The 21,239-nt window shown below is 56.9% G+C and overlaps 1 protein-coding gene across 3 annotated transcripts in view; it reads left to right on the forward strand.

Annotated features, from left to right (window-relative positions):
• SLC4A3 (solute carrier family 4 member 3) overlaps positions 1-14,700 on the forward strand; it is a 23,813-nt gene extending 9,113 nt beyond the window's left edge. For 2 of the 3 annotated variants that reach the window (XM_060193635.1, XM_060193637.1), the window contains 14 exons: positions 328-511; positions 796-895; positions 2,490-2,674; positions 3,796-4,018; positions 4,092-4,310; positions 5,781-5,929; positions 6,015-6,209; positions 6,541-6,768; positions 7,627-7,716; positions 9,377-9,543; positions 10,746-10,999; positions 12,570-12,818; positions 12,955-13,128; positions 14,423-14,700. In XM_060193635.1, coding sequence (XP_060049618.1) covers positions 328-511; positions 796-895; positions 2,490-2,674; positions 3,796-4,018; positions 4,092-4,310; positions 5,781-5,929; positions 6,015-6,209; positions 6,541-6,768; positions 7,627-7,716; positions 9,377-9,543; positions 10,746-10,999; positions 12,570-12,818; positions 12,955-13,128; positions 14,423-14,472 — 2,467 coding nt within the window. In that variant the 3' untranslated portion in view covers positions 14,473-14,700. The remainder of the gene's footprint in view (positions 1-327; positions 512-795; positions 896-2,489; positions 2,675-3,795; positions 4,019-4,091; positions 4,311-5,780; positions 5,930-6,014; positions 6,210-6,540; positions 6,769-7,626; positions 7,717-9,376; positions 9,544-10,745; positions 11,000-12,569; positions 12,819-12,954; positions 13,129-14,422) is intronic. The other variant, XM_060193636.1, reaches the window with a different exon arrangement.
• Positions 14,701-21,239: the final 6,539 nt, after the last annotated feature.

Below are 21,239 nucleotides of genomic sequence, written 5' to 3' on the forward strand. Positions count from 1 at the left end.
GAGAGAGGAGGGGAAGACAGAGAGGGGGAGAGAAAGACAGACACCTGCAGACCTGCTTCACCGTCTGTGAAGTGACTCCCCTGCATGTGGGGAGCCAGGGGCTTGAACCGGGATCCTTACACTGGTCCTTGCGCTTTGTGCCACGTGTGCTTAACCCGCTGTGCTACCGCCCGACTCCCTAAAAATATTTTTTAAAAAGAGAAAGACACATGCAGCACTGCTTCTCTGCTTGCAACCTAACACCCTGGGCTGCTAAAGTCAGGAGAGGTGTTGGCTCTGCCCCCGCCCCCCTCACCAAGGCCCCGTGACCCTCCGTCCCCTCCACAGCCACCCCAACGATGACAAGGACAGCGGCTTCTTCCCCCGGAATCCATCCAGCTCCAGCGTGAACTCTGTCCTGGGCAACCACCACCCTACTCCCAGCCACGGTCCTGATGGGGCAGTACCCACCATGGCTGAGGACCTGGGGGAGCCCACCCCACTCTGGCCTCACGACCCCGATGCCAAGGAGGTCAGGCACCTGGAGGTGACGGGGCTGGGGGGACGGAACGGCACCCTGCGTCTTGCGGTAGACTGCCGAGGGCCTCAGGGTGGTCTAGGAAGGCTGGATGTGTTGGGGGGAGGTTTTCCCAGCCTGGGGCAGCAGGAGGGGTCGGCTTTGAGGGAGGGGCCCCCACCCTGGGCTAGGCCACACCCTGGGGGGCTGAGGGCAGAGTCCGGGGCCTGGCAAGGGGTGGAGGGCCTGCCACGGCCTGCGGTCTGGGTCCCAGCCCTATTCCAGTTCTGCGTCCTTAGAAGCCCCTCCACATGCCTGGGGGAGATGGCCACCGGGGAAAGAGCCTGAAGCTGCTGGAGAAGATCCCTGAGGATGCGGAGGCCACAGTCGTGCTCGTGGGTAAGGAGCCGGGGAGCACGGCCGAGTGGGGGAGCACGGCCTGGGCTCAGGGCTGCTTCCGAGGCTCTGTCTGGCCAGCCAGACCCCCGCCACAGCCCTGTCCTTCCTCCCACCTCTTTCTGCCCTAGTCCTTTCCTTGTCGGTGCCCAGCCGGCTAAAACATCCCTGGGCCTTCTGCTGCCTTGGACCTTTGTGAGTCCATGCGGCTCCTTTGAAGAACAGACTAATAATGACAGTGGTAACAACACTGCTTCCTCAGACTCTCCATTTGGAGTTGGTAGTGGCTCTCCCGTTGGCCGCACACATTATCATGCACAAGGACCCAGGTTCAATAACCTGGCCTCCGCCTGCAGGGGGAAAGCTTCATGAGAGGTGGAGCAGGGCAGTGGGTGCCTCTCTCTCTCCCTCCCTCTTCCCTCTCGTTTCCTTTCTGTTGAATTCCAAAATGAGTAAATAAGAAAATAAAGTAAGTAAGTAAATACCCTTCAAGGGGCTGGGCGGTGGTACATCTCGTAGAGTGTGTACCTGTTACCATGCACAAGGACCCGGTTCAAGCCCCCAGCCCCCACCTACAGGGGAGAAACTTTTTTTTTTTTTGCCTCCAGGATTATTGCTGGGGTTCGGTGACTGCACCAGGAATCCACTGCTCCTGGAGGCTATTTTTGCATTTTGTTGCCCTTGTTGTCACCCTTGTTGTTGTCATTTTTATTGTTGTCATAACTGTTGTTGCTGCCTGATAGGACAGAGAGAAATGGAGAGAGGAGGAGAAGACAGGGGGGAAAGATAGACACCTGCAGACCTGCTTCACCGCTTGTAAAGTGACCCCCCCCCCGCAGGTGGGGAGCTGGGGGCTCAAACTGGGATCCTTATGCTGGTCCTTGAACTTCGCACCATGTGCGCTTAACCCGCTGCACTATCACCTGGCCTCTGGGGAGGGGGCTTCTTAAGCAGTGAAGCAGGTCTGTGTGTGTGTGTCTCTCCCTGTCTCTCTCTCTCTCTCGATATTTTTATTTATCTTGAATAGAGACAGAAATAGGGAAGGAGGGAGTCGGGCTGTAGTGCAGCGGGTTAAGCGCAGGTGGCACAAAGCACAAGGACCGGCATAAGGATCCCGGTTCGAACCCCGGCTCCCCACCTGCAGGGGAGTCGCTTCACAGGCGGTGAAGCAGGTCTGCAGGTGTCTGTCTTTCTCTCCTCCTCTCTGTCTTCCCCTCCTCTCTCCATTTCTCTCTGTCCTATCCAACAACGACAACAACAATAATAACTACAACAATAAAACAACAAGGGCAACAAAAGGGAAAATAAATAAATAAATATAAAAAAAAAGGAAAAGGAAAAGCAAAAACAAAGGAAGGAGGGCTCCTGGGAACAAGCTCTGAGCCCCAGCAACAGCCCTGGTGGCCCAAAGCACAGCACAGCACAACAGACTTCACCTGTGGGTTATAACAGACACACAGACATCGGTGCGGACAGAATTCTTTCAGACTGGGCTTTCCGAAGTGCTTGACGTGCTCAGCTGTCCGGGGCGGGAGGGAGGGGCGCCCCAAGGCTGGCCTGTGCCCGGTGCCCCTGCCCGTGTCCGCTGTGCCCGCAGGCTGCGTGCCCTTCCTGGAGCAGCCGGCCGCGGCCTTTGTGCGGCTGAGTGAGGCCGTGCTGCTGGAGTCGGTCCTGGAGGTGCCGGTGCCTGTCCGCTTCCTCTTCGTGATGCTGGGGCCCAGCCACACCAGCACCGACTACCATGAGCTGGGGCGCTCCATTGCCACCCTCATGTCCGACAAGGTGGGTTCCCGTGGGGGCCGGGCAGCTGGAGGAAGAAAGCGGGGGCCCTGGGGGCTGGGGCCGTGGGCTGGGGAGGGGGAAGAGACTGAGACGGAGACGGGATGGGGGGGAAGCTGGACATGGGCAGCCCCAGCACTCCTTCCTGGCACTGCCTGCCCCTGCACCCCTTCCCTGGGAGCCCCTGTACCCTATTCCCCGGCACCCCCTTCCCCTGCCCCCTTCTGTCCCCCTGCCTGGGCATCTGCTACCCGTGTACCCCTCTCCTTCACCCCCTTCCCTGGGGACCTCTTCCTGCCACGGTCCCCTGCATCCTTCTGCACCCCAACCCCAGTCCCCAGTCTCCCATCCTGGTACCCCTGCCCCAAACCCCATCCCCTGACTCCCACCCTGTCTTCATCCTCTGCACCTCTTCCTGCCCCCCATCCTCTGCCCCTGTCCCCCGCATTTCTCCCCGTCTCGTCTCCTGCTCTCACCCCCTGCCTCAGTGACCCCTGCTTCTCAGCTTTTCCGTGAGGCCTGGCACCCCATCCCCAGAACCTCATCCTGGCACCCTCGTCCCCTGTCCCCTCTCCGGCCTTCCCCTGCACCCCGTCCCCTGTCCCCTCACCCTCTGCTCCCCTTCCCCTGCCCCCATCCCTGCCCTTTCCCCTGCTCCTTCATCCCGTGTTCCCTCCCCAGCCTTTCCCTGCACCCCTGTCCCTAAGCCCCTTGCCGCCCTTCCTCTGCCCCTCCTCTGCCCCCTCGTCTCCTGCATCCCGTCCCCTACCCCCTTTCCTGCTCCCTTCTCCAGCACCCCTGCCCCCTACCCCTAGTCCCCTGTCCCCCATCCTCTGCCCTCCCCTTCCCTGCCCCCTAGTCCCCTGTCCCCCCTTCCCCCTAGTCCCCTGTCCCCCATCCCCTGCCCTCCCCTCCCCTGCCCCCTAGTCCCCTGTCCCCCCTTCCCCCTAGTCTCCTGTCCCCCATCCCCTGCCCCCTTCCCCTCCCCCTAGTCCCCTGTCCCCCTTCCCCGGCCCCCTAGTCTCCTGTCCCCCATGCCCTGTCCCCCATCCCCTGCCCTTCCCTCCCCTGCTCCCCTCCCCGGCCCCCTTCCCCGGCCCCCACCCAGCGCCCGCTCCCCGCAGCTCTTCCACGAGGCGGCCTACCAGGCGGACGACCGGCAGGACCTGCTGGGTGCCATCAGCGAGTTCCTGGACGGCAGCATCGTGATCCCCCCGTCGGAGGTGGAGGGCCGCGACCTGCTGCGCTCCGTGGCCGCCTTCCAGCGCGAGCTGCTGCGCAAGCGGCGGGAGCGGGAGCGGGGCAAGGCGGAGCTGGGCGCCCTGGGCTACTCGGCCCCCGGGAAAGGTCGGCGCCCCTCCCCGCCACCCCCCTCCCCGCCACCCCCGCCGCCGCCCGCTGACACCCGCCTCGTCCCCAGAGCTGGCCATGGAGCTGGGGGGCTGCGAGGCGGCCCCCGAGGACGACCCTCTCCTGCGCACGGGCTCCGTGTTTGGCGGCCTGGTCCGCGACGTGAAGCGCCGGTACCCGCACTACCCCAGCGACCTGCGGGACGCCCTGCACTCCCAGTGCGTGGCCGCAGTGCTCTTCATCTACTTCGCAGCCCTCAGCCCCGCCATCACCTTCGGGGGACTGCTCGGTGAGGGCGGGGGTCTCTAGGGGGCTGCGGGGGAGAGGCTGCGGGGGAGAGGGTCTGCAGGGGAGAGGCTGCGGGGGAGAAGCTGGGGGGGAGAGGCTGCGGGGGAGAGGCTGCGGGGGAGAGGCTGCGGGGGAGAGGGTCTGCAGGGGAGAGGCTGCGGGGGAGAGGCTGCGGGGGAGAGGGTCTGCAGGAGAGAGGCTGCTGGGGAGAGGCTGCGGGGGAGAAGCTGCAGGGGAGGGGGTCTGCAGGGGAGAGTGTCTGCGGAGGAGAGGCTGCAAGGGAGGGGGTCTGCAGGGAGAGGCTGCAGAGGAGAGAGTCTGTGGGGGAACGAGGCCGCAGGGGAGGGCGTCTGCAGGGAGGGGGTCTGCGGGGGAGGAAGACTGCAGGGAGGAGGTCTGTGGGGTAGGGGACCCCTTCTGTGGGGGCTGACAGGTAGGGGGAGAGGGGTCACCTCTGGCTCTCAGCCAGGCAGCAGAGGTGAAGGGGGGGTTCACCTTGTGGGCTGTGAGGTCAACAGATGAGGCTGGTTTTGGGGACAGGCCCTCCCCTCTGGAGGCTGCAGATGGGGCAGCAGAGGTGATTGGAGGTCATTTTAGGGGGTCTTCAACGAGGGACTTTAGGGGCGTGGGAAGTGAATGACCTTGGGGGGCGACCTCACATGAGGGTGTTCCAACTTGGGGGCCTTGCAGGTGATGGGAGGGAGGTCACCTTTGGGAGCCACAGGCGATGGGGAGAGGAAGAGAGTTGAGTAATCTGTCACCTGCCCAGTGTCCCCAGGGCCCCTAGTGGCCACCCCGGGGAGGGGCTGGTTATTGTTATTTATGGTTATTGTTGCCAGGGTCATTGCTGGGGCTCAGAGCCTGCAGGACAAATCCACCCTCCTGGTAGCCTTTCCCCCACCCCTTTCCCCCCCTTTTTCATTTGATAGAGAATTTGAGAGAAGGACACACACACACACACACACACACACACACACACACAGTGGGCGTGGTGCACTCTGTAGAGTACACATATTATAATGTGCAAGGACCCAGGTTCAAACCCTCATTCCCCACTTTGGGGAGGAAGCTTCACCAGAGGTGAAGCAGTGCTGTAGGCATCTCTCTCTCTTTACCTGCTACCTCTTGCCCTCAATTTTTCTGTCTGTATCCAATAAATAAATAGATATTGAGAGAGAGAGAGAGAGAGAGAGAGAGAGAGAGAGCTGCAGCACTGTTCCACTGCTTGTGAAGTTTTTCCCCCTCTACAGGTGGGGACTAGGGGCTTGAACCTGGGTCCCTATGCTTGGTAACGTGTGTGTTCTACCAGGTGAGTCACTACGCAGCCCCCATTTAAGAAGCTGTTGGGCTATGAGATCCCCATTGCCACTTTGGGGGGGTACAAAGTGAGAGTGGGCAGGAGGGGGTGCTAGGGGTCGGGAGTGGGGTCACCTGGCTGGGTCCCCTGCCTCTCACCTGTCCCCACCCCCAGGGGAGAAGACGGAAGGGCTGATGGGTGTGTCCGAGCTGATCGTGTCCACGGCGGTGCTGGGCGTCCTCTTTTCCCTGCTGGGGGCCCAGCCCCTGCTGGTGGTGGGCTTCTCAGGCCCACTGCTGGTCTTCGAAGAAGCCTTCTTCAAGGTGACAGCCGGGAGACACCGTGTTCTCTCTTGGGGCTCCTCCTGGGGAGCGGGAGCCCAGCTGACACCCCTTCCCCCGCCCCCAGTTCTGCCGGGCCCAGGATCTGGAGTACCTCACGGGTCGCGTGTGGGTCGGCCTCTGGCTGGTGGTGTTTGTCCTGGCACTGGTGGCCGCCGAGGGCAGTTTCCTGGTCCGCTACATCTCGCCCTTCACGCAGGAGATCTTTGCTTTCCTCATCTCGTTCATCTTCATCTACGAGACTTTCTACAAGCTCTACAAGGTGAGGCGTGTGTGTGTGTGTGTGTGTGTGTGTGGTGTGCAGCTGGGGAGGAGAGCAGGGGAGGATGCACAGGGCTTGGGCTGAGGGGGGACTTAGACGCCAGGACCCACCTGCACAGGATGTGAGGAGTAGGGTGCTGTCAGAGCTGCGGGGCTGGGTATCCTGGCTGTCCCCTCCCCCTGTTGGAGAGGCCTGTGTGTGATGTGCCAGAGGTTTGCTCACACATCTGAGGGCAGCCTGGTCCCTACCGGGCGCCCCGATGGGCGGGCATGACGTCAGGGTCACCTGCCCGGGTGGTGACCGCTCCCCACCCACCCTGCACTCCACCCAGGTGTTCATGGAGCACCCCCTGCTGCCGTTCTACCCCCCTGAGGGGTCCGAGGGGGCTGCGGAGCCTGGCCCAGACCTGAACGCCAGCGCCCTGCCCTCCACAGAGGGGCCTCCAGGCCCCCGGAACCAGCCCAACACGGCCCTGCTCTCCCTCATCCTTATGCTTGGCACCTTCCTCATTGCCTTCTTCCTCCGCAAGTTCAGGAACAGCCGCTTCCTGGGAGGCAAGGTGTGTGGGGTTTGCCCCCCTCACTCCCCCTTGACCCTGGGCTCCCTCACTTCCTGCCCTGCCGGACCGGCTTCACTCCCATCCACCCCATGGCCTCGACTGAGTTGGCTTCTTCCCCGGGGAAGTTGGTTTGGGGGGGATGGCTCCTGAGTTAGGTACCCCCCCTCCACTTAGATAAACAGCGGACCCAGCTCTGCTAACCGGTGAGGAGGCAGCACCCCATAGAGTGCATGCCTTAGTACACAAGGCCTTGGGTTCCAAACCCAGCACCACCTGGGAGCACCGAGCCACCAGAGGAAGCTCCACAGAGAATGGATGGGAGCCGTGGTCTGTCGGGGTCTCTCTCTCCCTCTCTCTCTTTCTCCTCTCCCTCGCTCTCTCTTCCTCCCTCTTCTTTTGTCCTTCCTTCTCCCTCTTTTTCTCTCTCTCTTTTCTCTTCCTCCCTTATCCTCTCCTCTTTCCTTCTCCCTTTCTTCTTTTCTCTCTCTCCCTCTCTCTACTCCCTTCTTTCCTCTTTTTCTCTCTCTGCACCACTATCTGAAATAAAAAGTATTTAAAAAGTCAGTCTGGGAACTGCAAAGTCCCTTGCACTGCCCACTGCTCCAGAATTTTTTTTTTTTTTTTTTTTTTTTTACCAGAGCACTGCTCAGCTCTGGCTTATGGCGATGTGGGGGATTGAACCTGGGACTTGAGAGCCTCAGGCATGAAAATCTCCTTGCATCACCATTATGCTGTACCCCCCACCCTGCTCCAGACCTTTAACCTTCACTGGGAGCCAGGAAAGACCCGAGTGCTCAGTCTCCCTTTGATTCTCTGAGCCCCTCACCCAACAGCGTGTTTCTTAATCTCTCTTTCCAGGCCCGCCGCCTCATCGGGGACTTCGGCATCCCCATCTCCATTCTGGTGATGGTCCTGGTGGACTACTCCATCACAGACACCTACACTCAGGTGAGTGAGTCCATGTGGCTGGGAGAGGGAGGGAAGAGGGAGCCTGGGCCGGAACCTGGTTTTCCTCGTCAAGAGGCAATGACTGGGGCCATACTGGTGGGTGGGGCAGGAGAGGCCACCTGGGGGGCAGCGTGTGACCCTGCGGCTGCATCTGGGGGAGGCACTCGTGTCCCTGAATCAGGAATCCCAGAGGTGGCCCCTCAGAGGGGTGGCTCAGTGGGCAGAGTGCCTGCTTCCCGTTTTGTTCCCAGGTGCTGCAGGAGACCGACACAGATATTGGGGAGATGACAGAATGATTCTGTAAAATAACTTTCCTGCCTGGGGTTCTGAGGTCCCAGGGCCATGGAAAAAGAAAATAGCAAAACAGGGAGCTGGGTGGTGGCGCAGCAGGCTAAGCACACATGGTGGAAAGTGCAAGGACTGTCATCAGGATCCTGGTTCAAGCCCCCGGCTCCCCACCTGCAGGGGAGTCGCTTCACAGGTGGTGAAGCAGGTCTGCAGTTGTCTGTCTTTCTCTCCCCCTCTCTGTCTTTCCCCTCCTCTCTCTATTTCTCTCTGTTCTATCCAACAATGATGACATCAATAAAAACAACAATGACAATAAACAACAAGGGCAACAAAAGGGAAAAATAAAGTTTTTTTTAAAATAAGAAAACAGCAAAACACAGAGCACTGGATGGAGTAGAGGGTAGAGGGATGCATCCCCCCACACACAGTTGGGCTGGGAGGTGGCACATAGCTGATCACCATTTGTGGAGCCTCTCCTAGTGCCATGCTTGGTGCTCCCGTGTGGTGCTGGGGGCTCAAACCCAGGTCCTGCTACATAGTAAAGCATGTGCTCTACCCAGTGAACTCCCCGAGCCCCTCATTGTTTTGTCTGTTTGTTTTTTGGGTAGAGACAGAGAAGTTGAGAGGGAAGGAGAAAGGGGGACACACACCAGCATCCCTGCTTCACCACTTGTGAAGCCTCCCTCCTGCAGGAGTGGTCCAGGGCCTTGAACTGGGGTCCTTGTGCCTGGTAACATGTGCAGCCAACTGGTGTACCACCAACTGGCTCCTGGGTTTTGTTTCTTTTCTTTTCTTTTCTTTTTTTTAGTATTTATTTATGTATTCCCTTTTGTTGCTCTTGTTGTTTTATTGTTGTAGTTATTATTGTTGTTGTTCTTGATGTCATCGTTGTTGGATAGGACAGAGAGAAATGGAGAGAGGAGGGGAAGACAGAGAGGGGGAGAGAAAGACAGACACCTGCAGACCTGCTTCACCACCTGTGAAGCGACTCCCCTGCAGGTGGGGAGCCAGGGATCCTCCCGCCAGTCCTTGCACTTTGCGCCACGTGTGCTTAACCTGCTGCACTACTGCCCCACTCCCAGGGTTTTGTTTCTTTAATGTGTGATACTGAGGTGGAGCTCAGGGACAAAGGCAGCGTGCCCTGTGCCCCCACAGCAGGCCTGGCAGCCCAGGCTGGGGGAGGAGACCTACATTCCCCAGCCCTCAGGGGACAGTGACTCCGGGAGACAGGACACAAGCCCATTCATGCCCAGATGCCCGTGGCTGGGGACTCAGTGCTTGTTGGCTGCGACTGCTGAGGGTGGAGATGTGGGGCTCCTAGCATGGGGGTGCCGCATTCCTGAACCCCGTTTCCCTCCCACACCCCCTGCAGAAGCTGACGGTGCCCACGGGGCTTTCCGTGACCTCCCCCCACAAGCGCTCGTGGTTCATCCCGCCCCTGGGCAGCTCACGGCCCTTCCCACCCTGGATGATGGTGGCAGCTGCCGTTCCCGCCCTCCTGGTTCTCATTCTCATCTTCATGGAGACGCAGATCACCGCGTGAGATGGCCACGGGATGGGGCACTGGGTGGGGAGGTGGGCCTGGGGCCCCTTTCCCTCTGGGGCTTGGATATGGCATCCGTGGGCAGGTGCGTCACGGTCCCCAGAACCCGCCAGCTGTGCCTTCTGGTGCCTGGGGCTGGCCACGGGCACACGCCTCCTCATTTCGGTGAAACCACAGTGTAGGGGGATGTCTGACATCTGGGTTTTGTGGTGTTTTATTTATTTATTTTTACTATTTTATTTATTGGACAAAGCGAAATTGAGAGGGGAGGGAGAGATAGTGAGAGACACACACACACACACACACAGACACACTGCCTCATTCTTTGTGATGCTTTCCCTGGCAGGCACTGGGGTCCTTGTGTCTCGTACATGTGCACTCAGCTGGGCGCACCACTGCCCAGCCTCCATTTTATGGTGTTTTTTCCTTCTGTTATTTCTTTATTGGGGGGTTAATGCTTTACAGTCAACAGTAAATGCAATAGTTTGTACATGCTTAACATTTCTCAATTATCCACATGACAATACAACCCCCCACTAGGTCCGCCTCTGCCATCATGTTCCAGGACCTGAACCCACCCACCCCCGACCCCACAGTCTTTTACTTTGGTGCAATAATTTTAAAAAATTGTATCTATTTATTTTTACTATTGGATAGAAACAGAGAGAAGGTGAGTGGGAAGGGGGAGATAGCGATAGAGAGACACCTGCAGCCCTACTATCTTTTTTTATTTATTTATTGTTGGATATAGTCAGAGAGAAATTGAGAGAGTGGTAGAGAGAGGGAGAGAGACACCTGCAGTCCTGCTTCACCACTCATGAAGCTTTTCCCCTGCAGGTGGGGACCAGGGGCTTGAACCTGGGTCCTTGCACATTGTAAGGTGAGCGCTTAACCAGGTGCGCCACCACCTGGCCCCGTGCAGTAATTTTGTGGTGTTTTAAGTAAACCCTTGGTCGTGGGAGCACGTTTGGTTGCGGTGCGTCTCAGGGTGAGAACCTGGGCCAGGGGTATGCAGAAGGAGGCTGGTGGGCTCCGGAGCGCACGGGCACACCTGCTGGCTACAGTGTCTGGGCACCCTGGTTACACCTGCAGGGCTCACTGTTTAGGCACTGCTGTTGGGCGCACCTGCTGGACACACCTGTCTGGCGCCCCTGCCCCGCCCCCTCACCTGTCCCCCCACTTCCCGCCCTGCCCGCAGGCTCATCGTCAGCCAGAAGGCACGCAGGCTGCTTAAGGGCTCCGGCTTCCACCTGGACCTGCTGCTCATCGGCTCGCTGGGCGGCCTGTGTGGGCTCTTCGGGCTGCCCTGGCTCAGCGCCGCCACGGTGCGCTCAGTCACCCACGTGAACGCGCTCACGGTCATGCGCACGGCCATCGCGCCCGGCGACAAGCCCCAGATCCAGGAGGTGCGGGAGCAGCGCGTGACCGGCGTGCTCATCGCCAGCCTCGTGGGTGAGCGCCGGCCAGCCCCGGGGAGGGGGCAGGGGTCGGGGCACCCCGGGCCTGTGGTCCCCTCCACCCTAGTTGGTCCTTGGAACCAGCTACTTAAAATAGGCTCCTCATTTTAATATTTAATAAGAGAGAGAAAGAGAGATCCAGAGACCAGAGCCCTGATCAGCTCTGCTTTATGGTGCTACCAGGAATGGAATCTGGCACCTCGGAGCCTCAGGCATGAAAAGTCTTTTGTAGATACTAGAACCTGGGTATTGCATGTGTATGTCCACTGCTCCTGGGTCAGCTTTCAGAGAGAGAGAGAGACAGACAGACAGCGGAAACATGCACAATACTCGAGTGTCCACTAGTGCTGTAATACCTCCCACATGGTACCTGGGCAGTGCACATATCACACCCTCCCGGGTGAGCTCTCTCTTGAAGCCCCCCTCCCCGTTTTCTGTTGCTTATAACTTAATTTTTCTTCAGAGTGCAACTCAGCTCTGGCTTACGGTGGTGTGGGGGATTGAACCTGGCATTTGCAAGAGTCTGTTGCACAAACCATACGCTGCCTGGCCAGCCTGCTCCACCATTTATATATTTACTTGCCACCAGGGTTCCTGCTGGTGCTTGGTACCTGCACTGTAAATCCACCATTTCCAGTGACCATTGTTTCCCTTTTTTATTTTTTTCCTATTTTAATTGCTAGGAAAGAGACAAATTGAGAAGTGAGGAGGAGATAGAGAGAGAGAGAAAGAAGATTGGGGAGACAGCATAATGGTTCTGCAGAAGGCCTTCATACCCAAGGCTCCAAAGTCTCGGGTTCAATCCCCAGCACCACCATCAATCAGTCAGAGCTGAGTAGTGCTAGCTTTCTGTGTCTCTCTCTCTTTCTTTCTTTCTTTCTTTCTTTCTTTTTTTTGATATTTATTTATTCTCTTTTGTTGCCCTTGTTTTATTGTTGTAGTTATTATTATTGTTGTTATTAATGTCATTGTTAGATAGGACAAAGAGAAGTGGAGAGAGGAGGGGAAGACAGAGAGGAGGAGAGAAAGACAGACACCTGCAGACCTGCTTCACTGCCTGTGAAGCGACTCCCCTGCAGGTGGGGAGCTGGGGGCTCGAACTGGGATCCTTATGCTGGTCCTTGCACTTTGCACCACCTGCACTTAACCCGTTGTGCTACTACCTGACTCCCATCTCTTTCTTTCTATCACTGGAAATAAATTTAAAAAAATATTTGAGGGAGTCGGTTGGTAGCGCAGCGGGTTAAGCGCACGTGGCTTAAACGGGGTTAAAGCCCCTGGCTCCCCACCTGCAGGGAAGTCACTTCACAGGCGATGAAGCAGGTCTGCAGGTGTCTGTCTTTCTCTCCCCCCTCTGTCTTCCCCTCCTCTCTCTATTTCTCTCTATCCTATCCAACAAGGGCAACAAAAGAGAATAAATAAATAAATATTAAAAAAAAGAAACTTAAAAAAATATTTGAGAGAGACAGAGAGATACCTGCAAACCTGCCATCACCTCTTGTGAAACCTCCTCCCTGCAAGTGGGGACCCAGGGCTTGAACCCAGGCCCTTGGGCCCCTTAACAGGTGCTCTGAGCCCAGCGGTGGGCCCCTCCCCCTTGTCCTGTTCCGCTGAGGGGCTGAGTGAGCGCGCCCCGTCCCCCAGGCCTGTCCATCGTGATGGGGGCGGTGCTGCGCCGCATCCCGCTGGCCGTGCTGTTCGGGATCTTCCTGTACATGGGCGTGACGTCGCTGTCCGGGATCCAGCTGTCCCAGCGCCTGCTGCTCATCTTCATGCCCGCGAAGCACCACCCCGAGCAGCCCTACGTCACCAAGGTGGGGTGGGGGCGGCGGGCCGGGACCCCCAGGGCCCCCCAGAGCTGGGGGCGGGGGACGACGTGGGACCCCGGGAGCCCGGTGCCCCGAGCTGCGGGCCAGGTCCTGTGTGAGCCCCCCGGCCGGCCGCCCCCAGGTGAGGACGTGGCGAATGCACCTGTTCACCTGCATCCAGCTGGGTTGCATCGCGCTGCTCTGGGCGGTCAAGTCCACGGCCGCCTCGCTCGCCTTCCCCTTCCTGCTGCTGCTCACCGTGCCGCTGCGCCGCTGCGTGCTGCCCCGCATCTTCCAGGAGCGCGAGCTGCAGGCGGTAAGGCCGCAGCCCTGGGCCCCAGCCCGGGTATCCCCGCCGGTGCTGTGCGCGCACCTTCCGGGCCTTCCTCGCTCCTCGCGCGCCTCTGTATTGGCGCTTGGATCGGGCCGCCTTAGAGGACTGGAATCCAGGCAGAGCACTGCCCGAGAGTTTCTCCCACGGGGTGCTGGTCGTGGGTGGAGCCCAGGGTCTGGTGCATGGCTAGACACACACGTTACCAGGTGAGCTCGCTCACAACCCCCTCATAATGGTCACGTTTTATTAGTCATAATAATGATTTAGTTTTTTTTTTTTTAAATATTAGTCTCTTTTCTTGCTCTTGTTTTACTGTTGTACTTGTTGTTGTTATTGATGATGCTGTTGGATAGGACAGAGAGAAATGGAGAGAGGAGGGAAGACAGAGAGGGGGAGAGAAAGATAGACACCTGCAGACCTGCTTCACCGCCTGTGAAGAGACTCCCCTGCAGGTGGGGAGCCAGGGCTCGAACCGGGATCCTTCTGCTGCTCCTTGTGCCTTGTGCCACGTGTGCTTAACCTGCTGCACTACTGCCGACTCCCTGATTTACAGTTTTTAACCAGAGCATTGCTCAATTCATTTACTTTATTTTTATTTTTTGTGGTGGTGCAGGGGGTCGAACTTGGGACCTCAGTTCCTCAGGCATGGAAGAGTTTGCAGGGGGCCAGCTAGGCAGTGGCACACCCAGTTAAGTGCACATATCATCAATGTGCAAGGACCAGAGTTCGAGACCCCACTCCCCACCTGCAGGGGGAAGCTTCATGAGCGGTGAAGCAGGTCTGCAAGTGTCTCTTTTTTTCTCTTCCTCAATATCTTTCCTCCCCTCTCAATTTGTAGTGGTGCCAGGGGTTGAACCTGGGACTTTGGAATGTTAAGCATAAAAATCTTTTGCATAGGGGTCAGGCGGTAGTGCAGTGGGTTAAATGCACATAGTTCAAAGCACAAGGACCTGAGCAAGGATCCCAGTTCACCGCCTGCAGGAGAGGGGGATCCCAGTTCACCGCCTGCAGGAGAGGGGGATCCCAGTTCACCGCCTGCAGGAGAGGGGGATCCCAGTTCACCGCCTGACAGCCCCCCAGGCCTGAGTCTTTCGTGTCACCCCTGTACCATCCCTCCCAACCAACCCCCTGTATTATGAGAAGGTGTCCAGCGTCTGGGGTGACCTGAAGGCCTAGGCCAGAGGGAGTTACCTGGGCCCGGGGTCACAGGTCCGGCGCGGGGAGGGAGGGGGGTCGCTGTCTCTCCCAGCCTCGGTCCCTGTTTCTCCCTCCGCAGCTAGACTCGGAAGACGCAGAACCCAACTTCGACGAGGACGGCCGGGATGAATACAACGAGCTGCACATGCCCGTGTGAACCGGCACTTATCGCCCCTGCAGACTCCGCCCAGCACCTCAGGACGGGTCCCGGGACCCCCCCCACCACCACCGCCACCACCACCACTCAGACGTGTGCCTGGAACCTCCACTGATGGTGCCTCGCCACTGGGCCCTGACTCCGCACAGACCAGCCACGCACAGGCTTGGAGCTCATTACAATAACCACCACACTCCCTGGCTTGCGTCCGCCTTGCTTTCTTGGGCCAGTGGCCCATCTGGAATTGGAAGGATTCTGTTTCCAGGGTCATCAAAGATAGGGGAGACGGGAGAGGAGGGGCCCAGAGCTCAAGAAGCAGGAGCACAGATGGGCAGAGCTGGGTCTCATCACCCCACCCCCAGCTCTCTCTAATCCCACTAAGCAGCTCAAGGTCTGCTCAAGGTCACGTGCTCCGAATGCAGGTGGGGAGAGAGCTAGGTGTCTGGCCCTAGGGACCATCAGAGCCCCTCCCCCCAAAGACTGTGGGAGAAGGAAGAACCTTCCTTCCTCTTGTCTCGCCTGTCCCTGGCAAGGCCTTAGCCTTTGGGGATCCCTGGACCATTTTAGAATCTCGGCTTCAAAGGGATGCAGTTCTGGGATTGCTGAGGCCACTCCTTGTGCAAGAGTCGCCCGCCCATCCCTTCCTTTTCCTTCCTTCCTTCCTTTTCTTTCTTTCTTCCTTCCTTTCTTTCTTTCTTTCTTTCTTCCCTCCCCTCCCCTCCCCTCCCTCCCTCCCTTCCTCCCTCCCTTCCTTCCTTCCTCTCCTTCCTTCCTTCCTCTCCTTTCTCTCCTTCTTTTCCTTCCCTTCCTTCCCTCCCTCCCTCCCTCCAGAAATAACCTGGGAGGCCTCATGGAGGGGACAACCCAGGCCATTGCGTCACGGTTGCTAGGCAACCGGAGCGTGGCGGAGCCAAGTGTCTCGGTTGCCCTCTGGTGGTCATTCTCGCGCACTGCAGGCGCCGGCCCGGCCCAGCGGGTGTAACACTGCCCCCTGGCGGGCCGCCGTGGTCTAAGTTCAGTTCCTCCTTGGGGATCCCAGAGAAGGTCGTGGGCTTGGTTAGGGGCTGGCGGCCTGTCCGAGGGACTCTGCCAAGGATCAGGGACATACTCCAGGATACCGGATGGGCAGTGAGCGGTCCAGGGACGCATGTGGCCCTGCGCACACCCGTCTCTCCCCCGCCCTCTAGGCCAGGCTCCCAGCTCTGGGCCTCAGTGTAGTGGACTCCCCTGTCCTGGTCTGGGGGCTCCCCGAAACCCACAAGAGGACTTTGGCTTCTTCTGGAGCCTTTGAGAGCAAGAAGGGCCGGAGGCTCTTCATTGGATGTTGAGTATGTCAATCATCTCTGCTTGGCCAATAGCCGAGGTGTGTGGGCGGTCCTCGCACAACCAGAATGGGTCTCTGTGCTGGGGGTGGAGGCCCTGAGGCCGCATTTAGAGCAACAGGGGCTGCAGGAAGCTGGCCCGGCAGCAGAGCACAGGGCTTGCAAGCGTGAGACCTTGAGTTCAAACCCCAGCACTGCCCGTGGCAGAGCGATAGTCAAGTTCTCTGCCTCGCTCTCCAATCAGCTAATCAATAATCAATCGGGCCAGGGAGATATCACAGCAGTCTGCATAACAGACTTTGATGCCTGAGGCTCTGTCGGCCCAGGTTCAATCAATCCTACTATAAGCTGGAGCTGAGCAGTGCTCTGGTTAATTAATAAATAATGATAATATGAATTCTTTTTTAGCAGTGATTTTCTTTTTAATATATTTTACTTATTTTTAATTTTTTTAAATATTTATTCTTGGATAGAGACAGAAATTGAGGGAGAGAGATAGAGAGAGACCTGCAGCCCTGCTTTCACCACTCGTGAAACTTTCCCGCTGTAGGTGGGGATCAGATGCTTGAACCCGGGTCCTTGTGCACTGTAAAGTGAGCCCTTAACCAGGTGGGCCACCTCCTGGCCCTTATTGATTTTAATGATAGGAAGACGGAGAGACATTAGAGCTCTGCTCAGCTCTGTTTTATGGTGGTCCTGTGGATGGAACTTGGGACCTCAGAGCCTCAGGTGGGAAAATCTTCTGCAGAATAAATATGCTGTCTCCCCAGCCCATAAGGGGGACCCAGTGAACACGACACCCCAGGTGGACTGACATGAGTGAGACCTGAGAGCCTGGAGCCTTGAACGCTCCCTCCCCCTGCTCCCTAGCCTCCCTTCCCCACACTATGGGACAGCCGTTGTGGGCAGAGGTGGACAATACACGCTCTGGGGGCCTCTTCCTTATGGGGGGCATGCTTACCTCAAGGGATGGGAGGGAGGGAGAGAGCTACTGGGCTGAGGGCAGCAGCGGAGGAGGGACAAAGGGAACTCATGGGTCTGGGGAGACAGCACCATGCTTCTGCAAAGGGCCTTTCATACTGGAGGCACCAGAAGACCCAGGTTCAATCCCTAGCACCATCATAAGCCAGAGCTGAGCAGGAATCTGGTAAAAAGTAAAATAAAAAACCCAAGGGGGCTGGGCAGTAGCGCAGCGGGATAACCGCACATGGTGCAAAGCACAGGGACCGGCATAAGGATCCCGGTTCAATAGCTCCCACCTGCAGGGGGTGGTCCCTTCACAGGCAGTGAAGCAGGTCTGCAGGTGTCTGTCTTTCTCTCCCCCTCTCTGTCTTCCCCTCCTCTCTCCATTTCTCTCTGTCCTATCTAGCAACAATGACAGCAATAATAATAATAATAACAATGATAAACAACAAAATGGCAGCTCCATCCAGGCCTTTTGCTTCCCAGTGTAGAGGGACACTGGCAGTGAGGCCCTGTAGGCACCATTCCGGGCAACCAATCAGGAGACAGGGGCCATGATCTCTATTTTTTTCCCATTATCTTCATTTATTTATTGGACAGAGACAGTCAGAAATTGAGAGGGAAGGGGGTGACAGAGAGGGAGAGAGACAGCCCTGCTTTACCACTTGCAAAGCTTTCCCCCTGCAGGTGGGGACTGGGGACCGGAACCCAGGTTCTTGCACATTGTAAGACGTGTGCTCCACCTGGTGCGCCACCACCCAGCCCTAATCTCTCTCTCTCTATTGATGTATTTTTCTTTTTTATTGCCTCCAGGGTTATCGGTGGGGCTCTGTGCCCGCACTGCGAATCCACTGCTCCTGGCAGCCATTTTTTTTCTTGCTTTTTTTTCTATTTTTTTTAATTAGGATTAAAAATTGAGAGAGAATGGGGAGATAGAGTGAGGGAGAGAAAGATAAATACCATCAGACCAGCTTCACCGCTCGTGAAGTTTCCTCCTTGAAGCTGGGGAGTGGGGGGAGGTTTGAACCCGGGTCCTTGCACTTGGTAATATGTGCACTTAACCAGGTGTGCCACCACCTAACCCCCTAGGATGGAGTGCCAAGGTCTAGCACATGCATGACTCCACAGCTTAGCAGTCTCTCCTGGGCCAATTTTCACCTTGTATTTTAGAGAGAGGAGAGACAACGGCACTGCCCCACCATCCATGGGTCCTACCCTGGCGCTGCCTATGGTACGTCCATGTGGTGCTGGGGCTTGAACCCAGGGTCTCACACCCAGAAAAGCGGGCACTCTCCCGGGAGAACTATCTCCCAGTCACGAGGCCACGGCAGTTCTGATGGCCGGGCAGCTCTGCGAGTGCGCAGAGAAGGGAGACTCATCACCTCCTTCCCCTCCCCTTGGCTTTGGTTTGGGGGTGGTGGGTGGGCACAGTCCTGGCAGCTGCTCCCGGCTCCCTTGACCCTTCCCCTGACCCTGAACTAAGCCCACTTGCAGCCCCTGGAGCAGAGGGGCGGCGGGCCTAGGACTCAGCTCACCCCAGATGCCTGGTGCTCTGTGGTTGCTCTGTCTGCCGGACATCATCTGCTTGGCCCTCCCGGGGGCACGCAGGCTGGCAGTCATGGGCACCCTTTGGCAGCCAGCCTGACACCCCACTTCCTGAGTCGGGTCAAGTGACTCACATGAACGATTGGGCTTCTTGACACCGAGTGTCCTCACAGGGACTTGTGAGCGGCAGAGGCGAAAGCGAAACAGAGCTAAGGGCACGAGGCCAGACACTGGCAGCTCTGCCCAGACGGGTTCTGACCCAGAAGGGCACACAAGGAGCCCCGAGTGAGGAGTCTGTCACCCTGAAAGAGAGCTGGGCCGGGGAGGACGGCAGGCTTGTGGGATTCATGGCTCCTGCCTATCACAGATTTGATATCTGTAGGAGGCTGTGTTGCATGAGGCCTCTGTTGGAATTTTTTTTTTTTCTCCTTTTTTTTTTTTTTTTTTAAATAGAACATAGAGAAATTGAAATTGAGAAGGAGAGGGGGAGATAGAAAGGGAGAGAGACCTGCAGGGCCCGGGCAGTGGTCCTCCTCTGTCATGTTCCAGGACATGAACCATCACCCCCATTCCAGAGTCTTTTACTTTGGTGCAATACACCAACTTCAATCCAAGGTCTGCTTATTGTTTCCCCTTCTGATCTTGATTTTCAACTTCTGTCTATGAGTGAGATCATCCCATATTCATCCTTCTGTTTCTGACTTACCTCACTTAACATGATTCCTTCAAGCTCCATCCAAAATGAAGTGAAGGTGAAATCACTATTTTTAGCAATATTAATTCCATTATATATATATATATATATATATATATACCACAACTTACTCAGCCACTCATCTGTTGTTGGACACCTGGGTTGCTTCCAGGTTTTGGCTATTACAGATTGTGCTGCTAGGAACACAGGTGCACACAAATCTTTTTGGATGGGTGTGTTTGGTTCCTTAGGATCTATCCCCAGGAGAGGAGTTGCAGGGTCATAGGACAGGTCCACTTCTAGCCTTCTGAGAGTTCTCCAGACTGCTCTCCACAGAGGCTGGACTAATGGACTGCGGGGCAAGCTCTGGAAGGCCTGCCCTGTCCACCCCATGCCCACCACTCCGTTGGCCGCCAGAGAGGTGTCATAGAGGAGAACAGGCCGCCGTGGGGGTGGACACTCTGGCAGGGGACAGTGCGTTTATTGAAGAAAAAAGCAGGGTTTATATGGGGTAAAAAGAAGCCAGGTGCTGGGGCAGGGTGCCGAGGCAACAAGCTGCATAGAGGCGAATGTTCGACAGCAAGAACCAGTCAGATATTTTAGACTCTAGCTTCCTTCTAACAACTCCGGCTCTTGACTTCTCCTTGCCCGGGGCATGGGACTTAAGAATGAGGAAGGGGCTCTTTGGGTTTATCCACATTCCTTTGAGCAAATCAGGTTTATCCAGACCAGGTGGCGGGGGAATGGTTGCAGCCTCTGGGTCTAACAAGATGGAGGACAGGGAGGGGTGGGGAGGCTTATAGGTGAACGCCTTCTGTCCTCATGGAGAGGTATCCGGGGTTCCACCCACCGTGTCCCCACAATCGACATTCCCAGCAACAGTGAGGAGGGCTGCTTTTGTCCACACAGCCTCTCTAACATTTGTTGCTGCTACCTTTTCTGATGTAGGACATTCTCACAGGTGTGAAGTGATATTTCATTGTTGTCCCTAACTAGACTCTTTTTATTTATTTATTCCCTTTTGTTGCCCTTGTTGTTTCATTGTTGTAGTTATTGTTGTTGTTATTGATGTCATCATTGTTGGATAGTATACAGAGAGAAATGGAGAGAGGAGGGAACGACAGAGAGGGGAACGATAGACACCTGTAGACCCCCGACTTCCCACCTGCAGGGGAGTCGCTTCACAGGTGGTGAAGCAGGTCTGCAGGTGTCTAAGTTCCCCTCCCCCTCTCTGTCTTCCCCTCCTCTTTCCATTTCTGTCTGTCCTATCTAAGATACCTGAAGACCTTTCACCACCTGTGAAGCGACTTCCCTGCAGGTGGGGAGCCGGGGGCTCAAACCAGGATCCTTATGCCGGTCCTTGCGCTTTGCTTCATGTGTGCTTAACCCGTTGCACTACCGCCCCCCCGACTCCCCTAACTAGAATCTTTTAACACATTTTTTTTCTCTTTACTTGCTCAGCTACACATGGACATATCACAGGGGTGAGTAGGTGACTCAGACGGAAGGGTCAGCAGAAGGGAGGAAGGAGTGAGATTCCATCGAGGGTCCAGTGGAGACCCAAGGCAACACGAGCAGCAGAATGTCTAGAGTCCTGGTGATATGTTTGTCAGTTTCAATCCAGCGGTCCCTTTCTCTCTGTCTCTTTGGAATAATAACCATCAGCACCCTTGGAAGCATTGTGGGTTTCTTTCCCAGCCAGCGGGAGGGAGCAGGTTGGCCTCCTGTCTCTTGCAGCGACAGGTGGGCAGGAGGTACCAGCAGTGCACGGAGCATCACCAGAGGCCAGCGATGACTTTGGGCCTCAAGCCTGCAGGAAGGGCCTGTTCCTGCGCTGCCCAGGGATCTTCCAAACACTCATGGATGGTGGCTGGGGACGTGGCTCAGAAGCAGAGTGTGGGGCTTGCACGCTGGGACTTTGATTCTTGGGCCTCCAAGTGCCAGAGGGAGGCTCTGTTTCTTTCTCTCGTATTAGTAAAGCAATCAATCAGTCTAATCTGCTAATGAGGTGTTACGAGGTAACAACAGCCAGCTGTGCACACTTTACTCTGCAAGATGATAGTGCAAATGTGAAGGAGCAATCAACGCAGCACCAGACATACAAAAACTAAAGGAGGGGAGGCGGGCAGTAGTGTAATGGGTTAAGCACACATGGCGCAAAGTGCAAGGTCTGGCGTAAGGATCCCGGTTCGAGCCCCCGGCTCCCCACCTGCAG

Source organism: Erinaceus europaeus, chromosome 7 (assembly GCF_950295315.1).
Source record: "Erinaceus europaeus chromosome 7, mEriEur2.1, whole genome shotgun sequence".
Classification (NCBI taxonomy): Eukaryota; Metazoa; Chordata; class Mammalia; order Eulipotyphla; family Erinaceidae; genus Erinaceus; species Erinaceus europaeus.